General features: G+C 38.6%; 1 protein-coding gene across 2 annotated transcripts in view; it reads right to left on the minus strand.

Moving 5' to 3' along the window:
• Positions 1–15,295, minus strand: part of LOC115218569 (coiled-coil domain-containing protein 22 homolog) — a 94,270-nt gene that overhangs the window by 53,937 nt on the left and 25,038 nt on the right. For both annotated transcript variants that reach the window (XR_003882243.2, XM_029788460.2), the window contains exons 8-12: positions 13,689–13,889; positions 8,943–9,005; positions 7,668–7,907; positions 4,441–4,557; positions 2,262–2,363 (exon numbers count right to left, since the gene is read on the minus strand). Coding sequence is in view for 1 of the 2 variants with exons in the window: in XM_029788460.2 (XP_029644320.1) it covers positions 2,262–2,363; positions 4,441–4,557; positions 7,668–7,907; positions 8,943–9,005; positions 13,689–13,889 (723 nt within the window). In the remaining variant the exon portion in view is untranslated. The remainder of the gene's footprint in view (positions 1–2,261; positions 2,364–4,440; positions 4,558–7,667; positions 7,908–8,942; positions 9,006–13,688; positions 13,890–15,295) is intronic.

Raw genomic sequence — 15,295 nt, forward strand, 5'->3', positions numbered from 1 at the left:
GTTGGCAACGAGTACAGTGAAGAATTCAAGGTAGAGGTAGGGGTCCACCAAGGATCAGTCCTCAGCCCCCTCCTATTTATCATAGTCCTCCAGGCAATAACGGAGGAATTCAAGACAGGATGCCCTTGGGAGCTCCTCTATGCTGATGACCTTGCTCTAATTGCTGAGTCACTATCAGAACTGGAGGAGAAGTTTCAGGTGTGGAAGCAAGGATTAGAATCGAAGGGCCTTAGATTCAATCTAGCTAAAACCAAAGTCCTAATAAGTAGGAAGGTGGACAAATCACAAACGCCTTCAGGTAGATGGCCCTGCTCGATCTGTAGAAAAGGTGTAGGTAGAAACTCTATAATATGCACCAAGTGTAAGCTATGGACACATAAGAGGTGCAGCAATGTCAAAGGAAGGCTAACTAGGAAGATAGTTTTTGTATGTGGCAGATGCTCAGGAACAATAAACACTGAAAATGCTCTGAGACCAACTTCTGTCACTTTCCAGGGAGAAAAACTAGAAATAGTTGATAGCTTCCGTTACCTAGATGACCAAGTCAGCAGCGGGGGCAGGTGTGCTAAAAGTGTAACTGCTAGAGTAAGAATAGCTTGGGCAAAGTGACAAAAGGCCTCTTGCTCAGAGTAAAGGCAGACTGTATGACGTGTGTGTACGAACAGCCATGCTATATGGCAGTGAAACATGGGCCGTTACTGCTGAGGATATGCGTAAGCTCGCAAGAAATGAAGCCAGTATGCTCTGATGGATATGTAATGTCAGTGTTCATACTCGACAGAGTGTAAGTACCTTGAGAGAAAAGCTGGACCTAAGAAGCATCAGATGTGGTTTGCAAGAGAGACGTTTGCGCTGGTATGGACATGTGGCGAGAATGGATGAAGATAGTTGTGTGAAAAAGTGCCACACCCTAGCGGTTGAGGGAACCTGTGGAAGAGGCAGACCCAGGAAGACCTGGAACGAAGTGGTGAAGCACGACCTTCAAACTTTAGGTCTCACTGAGGAAATGACTAGAGACCGAGACCTCTGGAAGTATGCTGTGTGTGAGAAGACCCGGCAGGACAAGTGAGACCATAACCCGTGGCCTTCTACACGGGATGTAGCCAGTTCACTTATGCATACCTTCCCTTCTTGGGACACAAAACTCGACTTGTGAAGACCTGTTGAGGCAAGTGAGAAATCAGAATCGAAATCAATCAATGGAAATTGCAGCTGAGTTACCAGTGCCGGTGGCACGTAAGAGAAACATTCGAACGTGGCCGTTGCCAGCGCCGCCCCGACTGGCCTCGTGCCGGTGGCACGTAAAAAGCACCATCCGTTCGTAGCCGTTGCCAGCCTCGCTTGGACCCCGTGCCGGTGGCAAATAAAAAGCACCCACTACACTCATGGAGTGGTTGGCGTTAGGAAGGGCATCCAGCCGTAGAAACATTGCCAGATCAAACTGGGCCTGGTGCAGCCTTCTGGCTTCCCAGACCCCAGTTAAACCGTCCAACCCATGCTAGCATGGAAAGTGGACGCTAAACGATGATGATGATGATACAGTGAAAGCACATGGCTCAGTGGTTAGAGAGTCGAGCTTACGATCGTGAGGTTGTGGGCTCAAATCCCGGACCGTGCTACCTGTTGTGTTCTTGAGCAAGATACTTTATTTCACGTTACTCCAGTTCACTCAGCTGTAGAAATGAGTTGCAACGTCACAGGTACCAAGCTGTATTGGCCCTTGCCTTTCCCTTGGATAACACTGGTGGCGTGGGGAGGGGAGGCCGGTATGCATGGGCGACTGCAGGTTTTCCATAAATAACCTTGCCCAGACTTGTGCCTGGGAGGGTAACTTTCTAGGTACAATCCCGTGATCAGTATCGTGACCAAAGGGGGTCTCAGAATATACACACACACATACATATACATATATGATGGACTCTCCCATTGAAGACAACGTATGAGCATTCAGCTGCTACTGAACAACATGCCTAAGTGGTTTATTTACAGTGATCAAATGTCAACGCTGCACTTTAGTTCACCTCCATCAAACTGACATTGTCTGAACAGGTGCACAGTGTACCACACATCAGGTGTCAAAGTGATTGCAGAGCAATGTGAGATAAAGTGTTTTTCTCAAGAACACAACACACTGCCCAGTCTGGGAACTGAAACAACAATCTCACAATTGTGAGTGCAATATCCTAACCACTAGGCCATATGCCCTCACACACACACACACACACACATATAAACATGTTATATATTAGAAGTTCTCTCACCAATTGTTTGCAAAGTTCATCTTTTGATCGGGTTTCAGTAGCAATCTCCTTCATCTTTTCTCGGAATGTTTTTATTTCTTCTAATTTCTTTTCAGCTTCAAACTAACAATCAAAGAAAGAATGGTGCAACGATGAAAAACATTGTTTTAGTTTAAATAATTATTTGTCTTTCTACCTTCCAAGAACAAAACAAATTATCTTTAAGAACCAATAAGTATTCATAAAATATTTTTTTTTTTTACAAACTTTGTTAACTTACATTATCACCATCACTGCTATCATAACCATAACCATTTAATGTCCCTTTCCCATACTGGCATGCCAGAAGACTGTACCAACCTCTAATGTCTACTTTGGCATGGTTTCCATGAATGGATGTCCTTTCTAGTGTCAACCACTTTACAAAATGTACTGGGTGTTTTTTACATGGCTCTAGCACATGTTTATACCAAATTATAACATTTGACCTATGCAAAAATGATATTGTTAATGTAGAGGATGGATATAGTTAATAGCATAGAGACCAGTATATTACTGGTATTTAATTTATCAACACTAAAAAACAAAACAGAAGACAAAATTGATTCCAAGTGGGTCTGAACTCAGAACCAAGAAAGTACACAGGAAAGTACTAATATGCATTTAACATAGACCATTAACTATATCAATCAGCTTTATAAACTTAGATCTGGTCCATCTGCTTGCAACTGTGTATATTCCACTAAATGCATCCACAATACCAGGTGACTGCATCAACCAATGCACCAGAGAAAATTTACCACTCAAGTGATGTGGATTTTTATTCCAGCACACACCTTCAATACAAAATACTTAACATTTAAAATAATGGGCACAAGCAGTGTTGTGTGACTAAGAAGTTCATTTCTCAACCGTGAGTGGCACCTTGGGCAAGTGTCTACTATAGCCCCAGACTGACCAGAGCAAAGTGAATGGATTTAGGAAAGCTCACCAGGTCATAGAAACCATGCCAGAACTGACAATGAAGCCTGGTGTGCCCCCTACCACCCCTGGCCTTACCATCTGACAAACCATCCAATTCATGCCAGCATGGAAAAAGGGATGTTAAATGATGATGATAATGATGAGATCTGACCCAACTGCTTGCAACAGAGTGCATTCCTCTAAATCAATGGTTCCCAAAGTTTTTCAGGTTGCCACCCACTTGACACCCAAGCTACATTCCTAGCATCCCCCACCCCAACTAACCATCACAAACATAGACCTCTTTCTGAAGCAAATTCAAAGCAACTGTATTTCACAAATAAAACTTAACCTAATGAACCCATTATTTTGTTGTTTTTATATGAATCGCTACATCATTACCACTCCACTTTTTACATGAATCACTACCCCATTATCACCCAACTTTTTACATGGATTGCTGCCTCAATATCACCTAACTTTTCTTCAACACCCCCTTGGAACTTTCCACTGCCCCCAAGGAGGCAATACCGCCCACTTTGGGAACTACTGCACTGAATATATCCATGATGCTAGGTGGTGACATTAATCTAAGCATCAGTTTCAAAATTACATTTTATAAGATTTATAGATGAAAAGGAAAATCAAATAAAAAACATATTCGTGGCAGCAAGCTACAGAAATATGGTTCATTTTGGATGAGTCTGTGCATCACCAAAATATTGTTTTATTATTAGTGTACTATACTAATCATAAATCATGTTCAGATACTGAATCTCCAAAAGATTGAAAGTTTATATAAATCCTCAGCAAAGAATTCTGAGAAATTTAGTTTAGAAATATAAAGTCAACCAATTTCAAGATTGTATTTATTTGGCAAATGATTTAATCCAGTATTCAACCAATATCTAGTCTAGAGATTATATTTTGCATCCGTTATCTTCGTGTGTGTGTGTGTGCATATACAATAAATATACATACATACACACAAATTGTCATGAAGGGATGCAACTCATCGAAATTTTTTTTCTGGAATACACACACACACGTGTGTGTATCCCTGTGTAAAGCAGTGTCAAGTCGAATCCCTTAGCATCAAAAGAATGTAGACATTTAATAAACAGGGATCAGCAAAATAAGTACCAGACTGAAAAGCATGTCAATATGAAGGATTAGAACCCTTAAAAGCAATGCCCCAGCATGGCCACAGTCTAATAACTGACATAAACATCCTTACCTCTCTCAAAGAACTGAGTTCTTTCAGTGTGCGGTACTCTTCGATAAGTGGTACTCTGTGTGACTCCCATTGGGTGGCCAAGCTAACCAATCTTTGAGCACTGTTGTCAACGACTGACTAGATTTGAAAATAAACAAATTAATTCATTAATTTACAATCACAGTAAATAATTTTCAATAATTGGAAAAAAAAGTTATTTTAAAAAATATTACATAGGTGCAGGTATGGCTGTGTGGATAAAGAGTTGACTTTGTAACCCGATATTCTCAAAGTACTGTTTCAATATATGGCATGTTAAGCAAGTGTCATCTACTGCAGACTTGGGCCAACAAATACCTTGTGAGCTGAATTGGTAAATGGCACTTTGTCAGTTACGACAACGAGGGTCCCACTTGCTCTGATCAATGGAACAGTCTGCTTGTGAAATTAACGTGCATGTGGCTGAGCTCTCCACAGACACATGTACCCTTAATGTAGCTCTCAGGGAGATTCAGCGTGACACGGAATGTGACAAGGCTGGCCCTTTAAAATACATGTACTACACACTTTTGCCAGCTGAGTGGACTGGACCAATGTGAAATAAAGTGTCTTGCTCAAGGATGAACGCATCACCGGGAATTGAACTCACAACCTTGCAATTATGAACCAAATACCCTAACTGCTAAGCCACACGCCTTCACTGGTAAATGGATAATGCATAGAAATCCAAGGTTGTGAGGTTCATTTAGTCCAGTCTCACCAAATACTTTACAAATGGAGGTGTGTGGCTTAATGGTTGGGTGTTGGACTCATGATCATAAGATTGTAGTTTTGATTTCTGGGCTGGGTGAAAGGAAGCATTTCACATTTCCCCAGTCTGCTCAGCTGGGAAAAAAAATGAGTATTCCTGCAATGAACCAGTGTCCCATTCAAGGGGAGAATATATACACCACAGAGACTAGCCCTATGAGTCTATATGATATGGGAAATAGTTTTATCCTATCCTCAATACTCAACTTCTTTAGCCATAAGAAAATGCACTTAACACATATGCACACTGTAAAGTGACTGGCAATAACATTATCCAAATTTCAAAGCTATGAGATAATGCATGACTAATTCAAAACAATCTGAATAAATAAAGATTGCATTTGACAGGGTAATCTGAATGCTAAAGAGTTAAACCAGATTAACATTTAATGATGAGAGGACAAGGAAAGTTAAGAAACTGAGGCTGAGCAAAAGCATGGCCACACCATGAAAGATTTCCAACAATTAGCACAGAGCTTTACATGGAACAACAGTGTCTTTTCTTTTTTCCGAGACAGCAGGGTTAGATAGGTTTAGCTGTTATTTCTAGTATTTCAAGGGATGCACATGGGTAACAGCATAGGTTTTGTTTGAAGGAGTTGCAATTGGAATGAAGACATGTGGCTCAATGATTAGATTATTCAGCTCAAGGTTCTAAGGTCATGAATTACAATTCCTGAAGGTGCATTGTGTTCTTTTCACTTGCTCCAGTCCATTCAGCTAGCAAAAACGAGTAGTACCTGTATTTCAAAGGGTCAGCCTTGTCACACTCTGTGTCACACTGAATCTCACTGAGAACGACATTAAGGGTACATGTGTCTGTGGAGTGCTCAGCCACTTGCACATTAGTTTCATGAGTAGGTTGTTCCATTGAACAGAAAAACTGGAACCCTCATCATAACTGACAGGAGGGGGGCAATGGGACTTGCAATTGTCAACCCTAGGACTTGTAAGGTCAGAGATTAGCCTAATTTCAATCATGTATAAGTGGCTGAGATTACAATATTCCAATGAACACAATGCCAGGTCATTGCAGGGTTAACTTCCTAGATATTGCGAGAACTCATTTACAGCTGAGATGGCTAGAGCAACATGAAATGGAGTGTTTTTCACAAGAACACAACACAACACTCAGTCCAGAAACCGAAACCACAATCTTATGATCAGGAGTGCAACACTCAAACCACCACCACGTGTCTTTTGAATATAAGTGGGACAAAAAGATAAATCAGATAAGAAAAATGCAAAATGTTTCAATAGTGTGCCCTGATAGTGGTGTAGCTAGAGTATATGCCACCTGGGGTAACCACTGAGTTTGCTGACCCAACCCCCAGGCCTATACAGCATCAGCTCTCAACCATGGCTCTTAAGCTTGTGAGACCCTCGAGCATCTTTCAGGTGGCCCCTGACAGTCTTCCCTCTATATATATAAATAATAATTCATGTTTTTTACTTGTTTTGGTGTTGCCTCCTAAAAAGAATCCAGGTTTGGGATCTGGCCTGGATATTAAAAAGATTGAAAACCTCTGCTATGTAGGCTTATATGGTAGTTACCACCGCCAATAAAAATGTTGCTCAGAGCAGACTGCCTCCTTACCCCTAACCTCACCCTAGTTATGCTACTGTGTTTTCAAATATACACCTTAAGACACAGCAATGCTCTTTTTCTCACAACCATTGGAGTGCAAAGCTCACCTTATGAACGCAGGTTCATGAGATGGTTGTGATCTGTAAACAGTTTTGAGTAGGAACCAGAAAGTAGGAACACGCAATGGGCATGTGTCAAAATAAAACAGAAGAATAAAATAAGTTATATGATAGTCTGCATTCCACGTCTTACACCACTATCACGCAGCATTGCAGCAATTTTCTTGTTTTCATTTGTTTTATTTATTTATTTAAGTGAAATCGAAATTGATGTCAAAACTCTGCTTGCGAAAACCTATTGAGGCAAGTGAAATCGAAATCAAATTCAATGACTGGCATCCATGCTAGTGGAGCGCTAAGAGTACCATACGAGCATGATCGTTGCCAGAGCAGCAAGCTGTCTTCCGTGCTGGTGGCACGTGAAAAACATTGCCAGTGCTGCTGGACTGGCTCCTGTGCAGGTGGCACATAAAAAGCACCATTTGAGTGTGGCCGTTGCCAGTACCGCCTGACTGGCCCTCATGCCAGTGGCACGTAAAAGCACCCACTACACTCTCGGAGTGGTTGGCGTTTGGAAGGGCATCCAGCTGTAGAAACTCTGTCAGATCAAAATTGGAGTCTGGTGCAGCCATCTTGGTACGCCAGACCTGAGTTAAATCGTCCAACCCATGCTAGAATGGAAAGTGGACGTTAGACGATGATGATGATTTATTTATTTATTTACTGAGTTTTAAATGAAAAGTCTACGAAGTGAAAAGATAAATCAAGGGAGGTAACTCTAGCAGTCCTACCTTCAACATTTTTATGTTGTTTTCAGCATCTGGAAGTAAATCAAGTGTTCTTTTCTTCACATGGTATTTTTCTTCTTTCTCGGCATTTTTCCTCTTGGTTAGTTCAATTTCCTCCATCATTTTCTGCTTCCCAGCAACAAACTTTTTCATTTCTATATCAGTTTGTTCTGCCTTGGAACGATGGTCATTTAATTCTTCATTTAATGCCTGAATCTCCTCTTCACGTTTCAATTTCTGCTCCTACAATGAAATATATTTGTAAACAGAGATTTCAATTAATACGTGCATATCTATATGCATGGGTGGGTGTGCACGCATATTCTTTTACATATTTCAGTCACTTGACTGTGGCCATGCTGGAGCATGGCCTTCAAGGATTTTAGTCGAACAAATCAACACCAGGATTTATTTTTTGAAGCTTAGTATTTATTCTATTGGTCTCTTTTGCCAAACCGCTAAGGTACAGGGGACATAAACACACCAACACTTGCCAAGCAGTGATGAGTGACACACACACACACATATATATACACGAAGGGCTTCTTTCAGTTCCTGTCAACCAAATCCACTCACAGGGCATTGGGTGGCCCAAGACTATAGTAGAAGACACTTGTCCAAGGTGCCATGCAGTGAGACTGAACCCAGAACCATGTGGCTGGGAAGCAAGCTTCTTACCACACACCTATGTATGTATGTATGTATGTATGTATGTATGTATGTACATACGTACATATGTATGTACATGTGTGTGTATGTGTGAATATACATAAATAAACACTTATTGTTTTGTTTCAGTCATTGGACGACGACCATGCTGGAGCACCATCTTATTGTTTAAACCTGGAATTTATTGTCAATCACTTTTGCCAGATTCTCTTTCAGTTGCCAACCACTACCTGATTTTCAAGTATGGAATCTTATATTCCAGAGGTTTCCAAATGCATATGAATGACTGGTCATAATGTTTATAAGGGTTGTGAAAATCATTCATCATTTTGCTCGAGTAATGCTGCAGAAGGACAACATTCAGCTTTAGCACACACACACACACACATACATACACACATGAACAGATATGACAGACTTCCTACAGTTTATGTCTACTAAATTCATTTGCAAGGCATTAATCAGCTCAGGGATATAGTAGAAGGAACTTGCTCCAGGTGCCATGCAATAGGATTGAACCCATAACTACATTGTTGCAAAAGAAATTTAATCACACAGCCATGCTTGTAACCCTACCACACACACAGCAGAAAGTAAAATTTTACTTACTTCTTCTGAATCTTCTGAAGTTTTAGTAGCGGCTTCACTAATTTGAGCAATTTTCTCATCTTCCTGCATTTAAAATAATAATAATAATAATAATAAAAATAATAATAATAATCCTTTATAAGCACAAGGCCTGAAACTTGGGAGTGGGGGGCTAGTTAAACCGAGTATGTAACTAGTACTTATTTCATCGACCTCAAAACGATGAAAGACAAAAATCAGCCTCAGCAGGATTTGAACTCAGAACGTAAGAATAGATGAAATACCACTAAGCATTTTTCTAAAGATTCTGCCAGCTCACCACCTTAATAATGAAAATAACGATATCAAATTTTGGCACAGGGCCAGCAAGTTCTGGGAATTTAGTAAGTCAATTACATTGACCTCAATCTTCAAATGGTACTTGTTTTATTGATCCCAAAGGCATGAAACGCAAAGTCAACTTCGGCAGAATTTGAACTCAGAATGTAAGGTCAGAAGAAATGCTGCTATGCATTTTGTCCAATGTGATAATGATTCTGCCAGCATGCCACTTTCTATAATAATAGTGATAATAATCCTTTCTTCTATAGGCACAAGGCCTGAAATTTTGGGCAAGAGAGCTTAATAATTACATTGATTCTGAGAGGAGGAAACAAAGTTGACCTCAGAGGAATTTGAATCCAGATCATAAGGACAGACGCACTACCACTAAGCATTTTATCTGGTATGCTAATGATTCTGCCAACCTACCACCTTGTTGTTGTTGTTGATGATGATTTCAAATTTTGGCACAAGGCCCGCAATATTAGGGTACATATTTTATTGACCCCAAAAAGATGAAAAGCAAATTGAACCTTAGTAGAATTTCAACTCAGAACATAAAGACAGACAAAATATTTAGCAGTATTTTTGTCTGGCATAACAATTCTGCCAGCTCACCAACTTAATAATAATAAATGCCCTGATGCAGTTCCAAGTAGTGGCTCTCATGGATTCTGACCGTAACTGATTGGAAGTACATTGTTTTGTCTTGGTACAAAAGATGGGCTACTGCAAATATTCTGCTCAATACCACAGATTTGCTTATCAGTTTTTGACCTTGACCAGTTGAGCATGTCCTTTGGTGGCTGACAATATGTACATCTCTGATTACGAGCAGAAATAGTGGGGGAGCATCATAGACATGTGTTGACAGGATTTCTTTGGGCTTTGGATAATTCACCTCTAGAAACATAGGTGTTTTGTTCATCATCCTTCAAACAAACCTTATTCAAGGATCTTTTGAGTGGGATGGGCGACTCAACCTGAAGAAAATTATAACTGGGTCCCACCTGCAAGGTCATGCATTGTTTATCTTGATATGAGATCACCATGTTGTGCACATATGGCTGTGATGCATGTGCCTGGTGTATCCTTTATCTGACAGGTAATCCTGATGTGTATGTTGGACTTCGACCATTTGTACCCCAGTGTCACTTTGATGGCACACACTGCTCTCCCACTCCGTAATAATAATAATAATAATAATAATAATAATAATAAATGCCCTGATGCAGTACCAGGCAGTGGCTCTCATGGCTTCTGATCTTAACTGATTGGAAGTGTTATCATGTACATTGTTTTGTCTTGGTATAAAAGATGGGCTACAGCAAAAATTCTGCTCAATACCACAGATTTGCTTGTCAGTTGTTTGACCTTAACCAGTTGAGCATGTCCCTTAGTGGCTGACGATATGTGCATCTCTGATCACGAGCAGAAGTAGTGGGGGAGCATCATAGCCATGTGTTGAGAGGGATTCTTTGGGGTTTGAATAGTACACCTCTGGAAACATGGGTGGTTCTTTCAACATCCTTAAACAACCCTTATTCAGGGACCGTTTGAGCGGGATGGGCCACTCAACCTGAAGAAAATTCTAACTGGGCCCCACCTGCAAGGTCATGTGCTGTTTATCTTGATATGAGATCACCATGTCGCGCACATATGGTTGTGATGCATGTGCCTGGTGTACCTTTATCAGACGGGTAGTCATGATGGGTATATTGGGCTTCGTATATTTTACCCCAGTGTCACTTTGATGGCATGAACTGCTCTCTCACTCAATGATGATAATAATAATAATAATAATAATAATAACTAGCAGTACAACCCGGCCTTGCCCAGGATTAAGTTACGATTATTAAGTTAATCAAGTTCTTTATTTCAAACCAAACTAAGTAATATAGAGGTCAAATTTGGGCGAAATCCGTTGAAATTAGTTATATTATATATATATATATTATACATATTATATATATATTATATATATTATAAATATATATGGGCAACAGACACGAACAAACATACAGACACATACGTACGTACACCTATTGCATGTTTTGTGCATGCATACATGTTCATAAACAGAAATGAATGGAAAAATTGCTGTTAAATTTGTAGATAAACACTCGCACAATTTTCACTAAGAAAAAAGAATCGGTTTTTTTGCATGGAATCAACTACTCAGGCCTCAAAACCCTTTTTGTGGTCCGTGAAACGGAGTGTGGTGTGGTGGAAGCCTAGCATTTGAACCCATTCATAGCGTGTAATTCACTGACAATTGTTACTCACCTCTTTCTTTCTTTGTTGTTAAATAAATGGATTGTCAACAAAACACTTTTTTTACTTGGCGTGAAATAAAAACAAAACTCTTTCGCACCCAAAGTAATGTGTGTGTGTGTGAGAGAGAGAGAGAGAGAGGAGAAAGATGAATGATTTAAAATAAATATATTGCAATTGTTGTGTGAGAAAGTATATATACTATGATTATAAAATATAGTGTGACTTTCAAAAACAAAAAACAAAACATTTTACATTTTATTTTTTATGATTGTAGTCACTTACTCTCTCTCTCTCTCCCTCTCTCACTTTGTCTTTCCCGTGAAACTCTCTGCCTCCTTGTTCCACATTTCTTTATCTTATTTTTATTTTGTTAGACGCCATCAAAAAGTAATCATATCTATAAAAGTGGGCATGTGCGTGCGTGTGTCTATGTGACTGTAATTTATGCACGTCGACAAATAAGCACACATAACGCTCACATTTTAGGAAGACTTTTTCAACACCCTATCTGGGTTTTGTCAACTTATTTTTTTCCCCGAGGCACCCGTGGGTAGCGTAAACAGCCTTAGCTTTTTTGCCAGCATCTAAAAAAAAAATAAGATAAAGAAAAGTGGAAGAAAGAGGAAGAGAGTTTCACGGGAAAGACAAAGTGAGAGAGAGAGAGAGAGAGAGAGACAGAGAGTAAATGCCAACTTTCATAAACTGCCTTAGCTTTTATACCAGGGTTCAACAAAACAACAAATAAGATAGAGAAAATTTGAAGAGAGCGGCAGAGAGTTTCACGTAAAAGACAAAGTGAGAGAGGGAGAGACAGAGAGTAAATGCCAACTTTCATAAACTGCCTTGGCATTTTTGCCAGGGTCCAACAAAAATAAGAGAAAGAAAATTTGAAGAAGGCGACAGAGAGTTTCACGGGAAAGACAAAGTGAGAGAGGGAGAGACAGAGAGTAAATGCCAACGTTCATAAACTGCCTTAGCTTTTTTGCCAGGGTCCAACAAAAAAAAAACGATAAAGAAAAGTGGAAGAAGGAGGCAGAGAGTTTCACGGGAAAGACAAAGTGAGAGAGGGAGAGACAGAGATTAAATGCCAACATTCATAAACAGCCTTGGCTTTTATGCCAGGGTCCAACAAAAAAGAAATAAGATAAAGAAAATTTGAAGAAGGCCACAGAGAGTTTCATGTGAAAGACAAAGTGAGAGGGAGAGACAGAGATTGAATGACAACGCTCATAAACAGCCTTAGCTTTTTTGCCAGGGTTCAATAAAAACAAAATAAGATAAAGAAAAGTGAAACAAGGAGGCAGAGAGTTTCATGGGAAAGACAAAGTGAGAGAGGGAGAAACAGAGATTAAAGGACAATGTTCATAAACAGCCTTAGGTGTTTTGCCAGCATCTAACAAAAAGAAAATAAGAGGGTTTCATGGGGAAAGACAAATGGAGAGAGAGTGTAATTTATGACGTTCATAAAAAATAAAATGTAAAATGTTTTGTTTTTTGTTTTTGAAAGACACTATATTTTATAATCATAGTATAATATACTACACTAAAAATCGTGCTAGTGTTAATCTACAAATTTAACATTTTTTCCATTCATCTCTTTTTATGAACATGTATGCGTGTACAAAACATGCAATAGGTGTACGTACGTACATGTGTGTATGTGTGTTTGTGTCTGTTGCCCACATATATTTATATCTCTTATTATAATTATATTATATATATATAATATATATATATAATATAACTAATTTCAACGGATTTCGCCCAAATTTGACCTCTATATTACTTAGTTTGGTTTGAAATAAAGAACTTGATTAGCTTAATAACTGTAACTTAATCACGGGCAAGGCCGGGTTATACTGCTAGTGGCTGATATTTCTTATGGTTAAAAGCTATGGATGAAAATAGATTTTTACCCTATCCGCGGGTGCCTCGGGAAAAAAATAAGTTGACAAAACCCAGATAGGTTCTTGACAAATGTCCTCCTAAAATTTGTGCGACATGTGTGCTAATTTGTGGACGTGCATAAATTACAATCACGGACATACACACATCCTCCCTTTTATAGATATGATAGTAATAATAATAATAACAATAATAATAATAATAATCTCTGTATATTGTTTTTAATCAGCCAATCAAGACTAATATAGTAAAATGGTAACTTACTTTAGTGAATTGCAGTTTCTCAGTGTGGGTGAAACGAGAACCTTTCATTTTTGGTACGTCTGAAGCTGCTATAGCTTTAATCACTTCTTTTAGGTCTTCAGAAGACTGCGAATCAATTCTAATATTTTGATGTTCTATATTTTGGTGAATATGGTCTGCCAAGCGTTTCTTAATTCGTTGCCGCTTCTTCTCATAGTATTCCTTTAAAAAATAATGAACATATATATATATATATATATATATATATATACACACACACATAAACACACATACATACATATACAGACTATGATTATGACATAAAGCATCCGGCTGTAAATTATGTGATGGTTAGAATACACAACACTTGAAATAGTGCTATAGTTCTGTACTTAACAACCAGAAACATAGAAAATATATATCCCTCATTCTTCTCCTGTTTCACCATTAACCCCTTCGTTACTAATCTGGCCGTACCCAGCCGAAAAATTTTTTTGTTCATAATACCAACCCGGCCGTAGCCGGCCGAGAGAACCTATTGTTATTTAAATATAAATTTGAACCCAAATCTCGTTGGTACATTCGTTAAAACATGTGATTTCACTTTGTAAATAGTTGGTTTATATTAACCGACATTGCTTGAAGTGATACCTCAACTCAGTGAATTTTGGGAGATTTTTTCCACATTTTTTTTGGCATCGATTTTTCTTCAACTTTGAAAATGGATAGGAGTTTCATGTTATCAAGCACTGATTCCGAATTTAAAGCTTTTTCAACGGAAAATAGGAAGATATCGAGAAAAAGAATGAAATAGGTATTAAAGCACGTGGTGTACAAAATAATGAATAGGATATTTTTTTTATCCAAAAATGAAAGCAGCGATTCCGAAGAAACAAAGCGGCGATGGCGACAGCAAAGATGATTTTACATCGGAATGAAGTAAAAAACTTTAAAGATGTTTTTATTAACAATTTTTCTGAGGAGATAGAGTTTATCTATAGTCTTTCTTAGGAAGCGAAACCATTAGACTTTTATTTTTTTCAGTATGCTTGTTTGAAGCAATCAATGCGGAAACAAATTAACGCAGATTGTAAACAAACACAAAATGGGGGATCAAAGTTTGGAAAATTTGTGAAGCAAATATTGGGTACTGCATGGATTTAGTTTTTATACAGGGAAAATAATGTTAGTCAGCATGGCCTAGGGAACGATGTGGTCTGGAATTTATCACCTCCATACCATAACCAGGGCCGTATATTATTTTTTGACCGATTTTTTTAGTTCGGTCAAACTTGCGGTGGATTCCAGTATTTCAGTTTATTCCACCTTTATGGTACACCTGTTGTGCATTAAATTCAACTGATGATCTAGTGATGTGCACAATTCTTCTTTATCAAAATTTTGTTGCATACCCATTTGAATATTAGCTGATGATTCATTTTCTAAGGTGATGTTTAAACAAAATTTTAATATCTTTACCTTTTGCTCAATTTAAAATTTTAATATTTTTACCTTTTGCTCAATTTACCTGGATTTACCTGTAATTAAAGTCACTTTGAGACAAAAGTTATGCAATAGAATTGATTAAGAACCCTTTCTTTAATTATGTTCCAAATATCACATTAATA

This window comes from Octopus sinensis, linkage group LG13 (assembly GCF_006345805.1).
Source record: "Octopus sinensis linkage group LG13, ASM634580v1, whole genome shotgun sequence".
Lineage (NCBI taxonomy): Eukaryota > Metazoa > Mollusca > Cephalopoda > Octopoda > Octopodidae > Octopus > Octopus sinensis.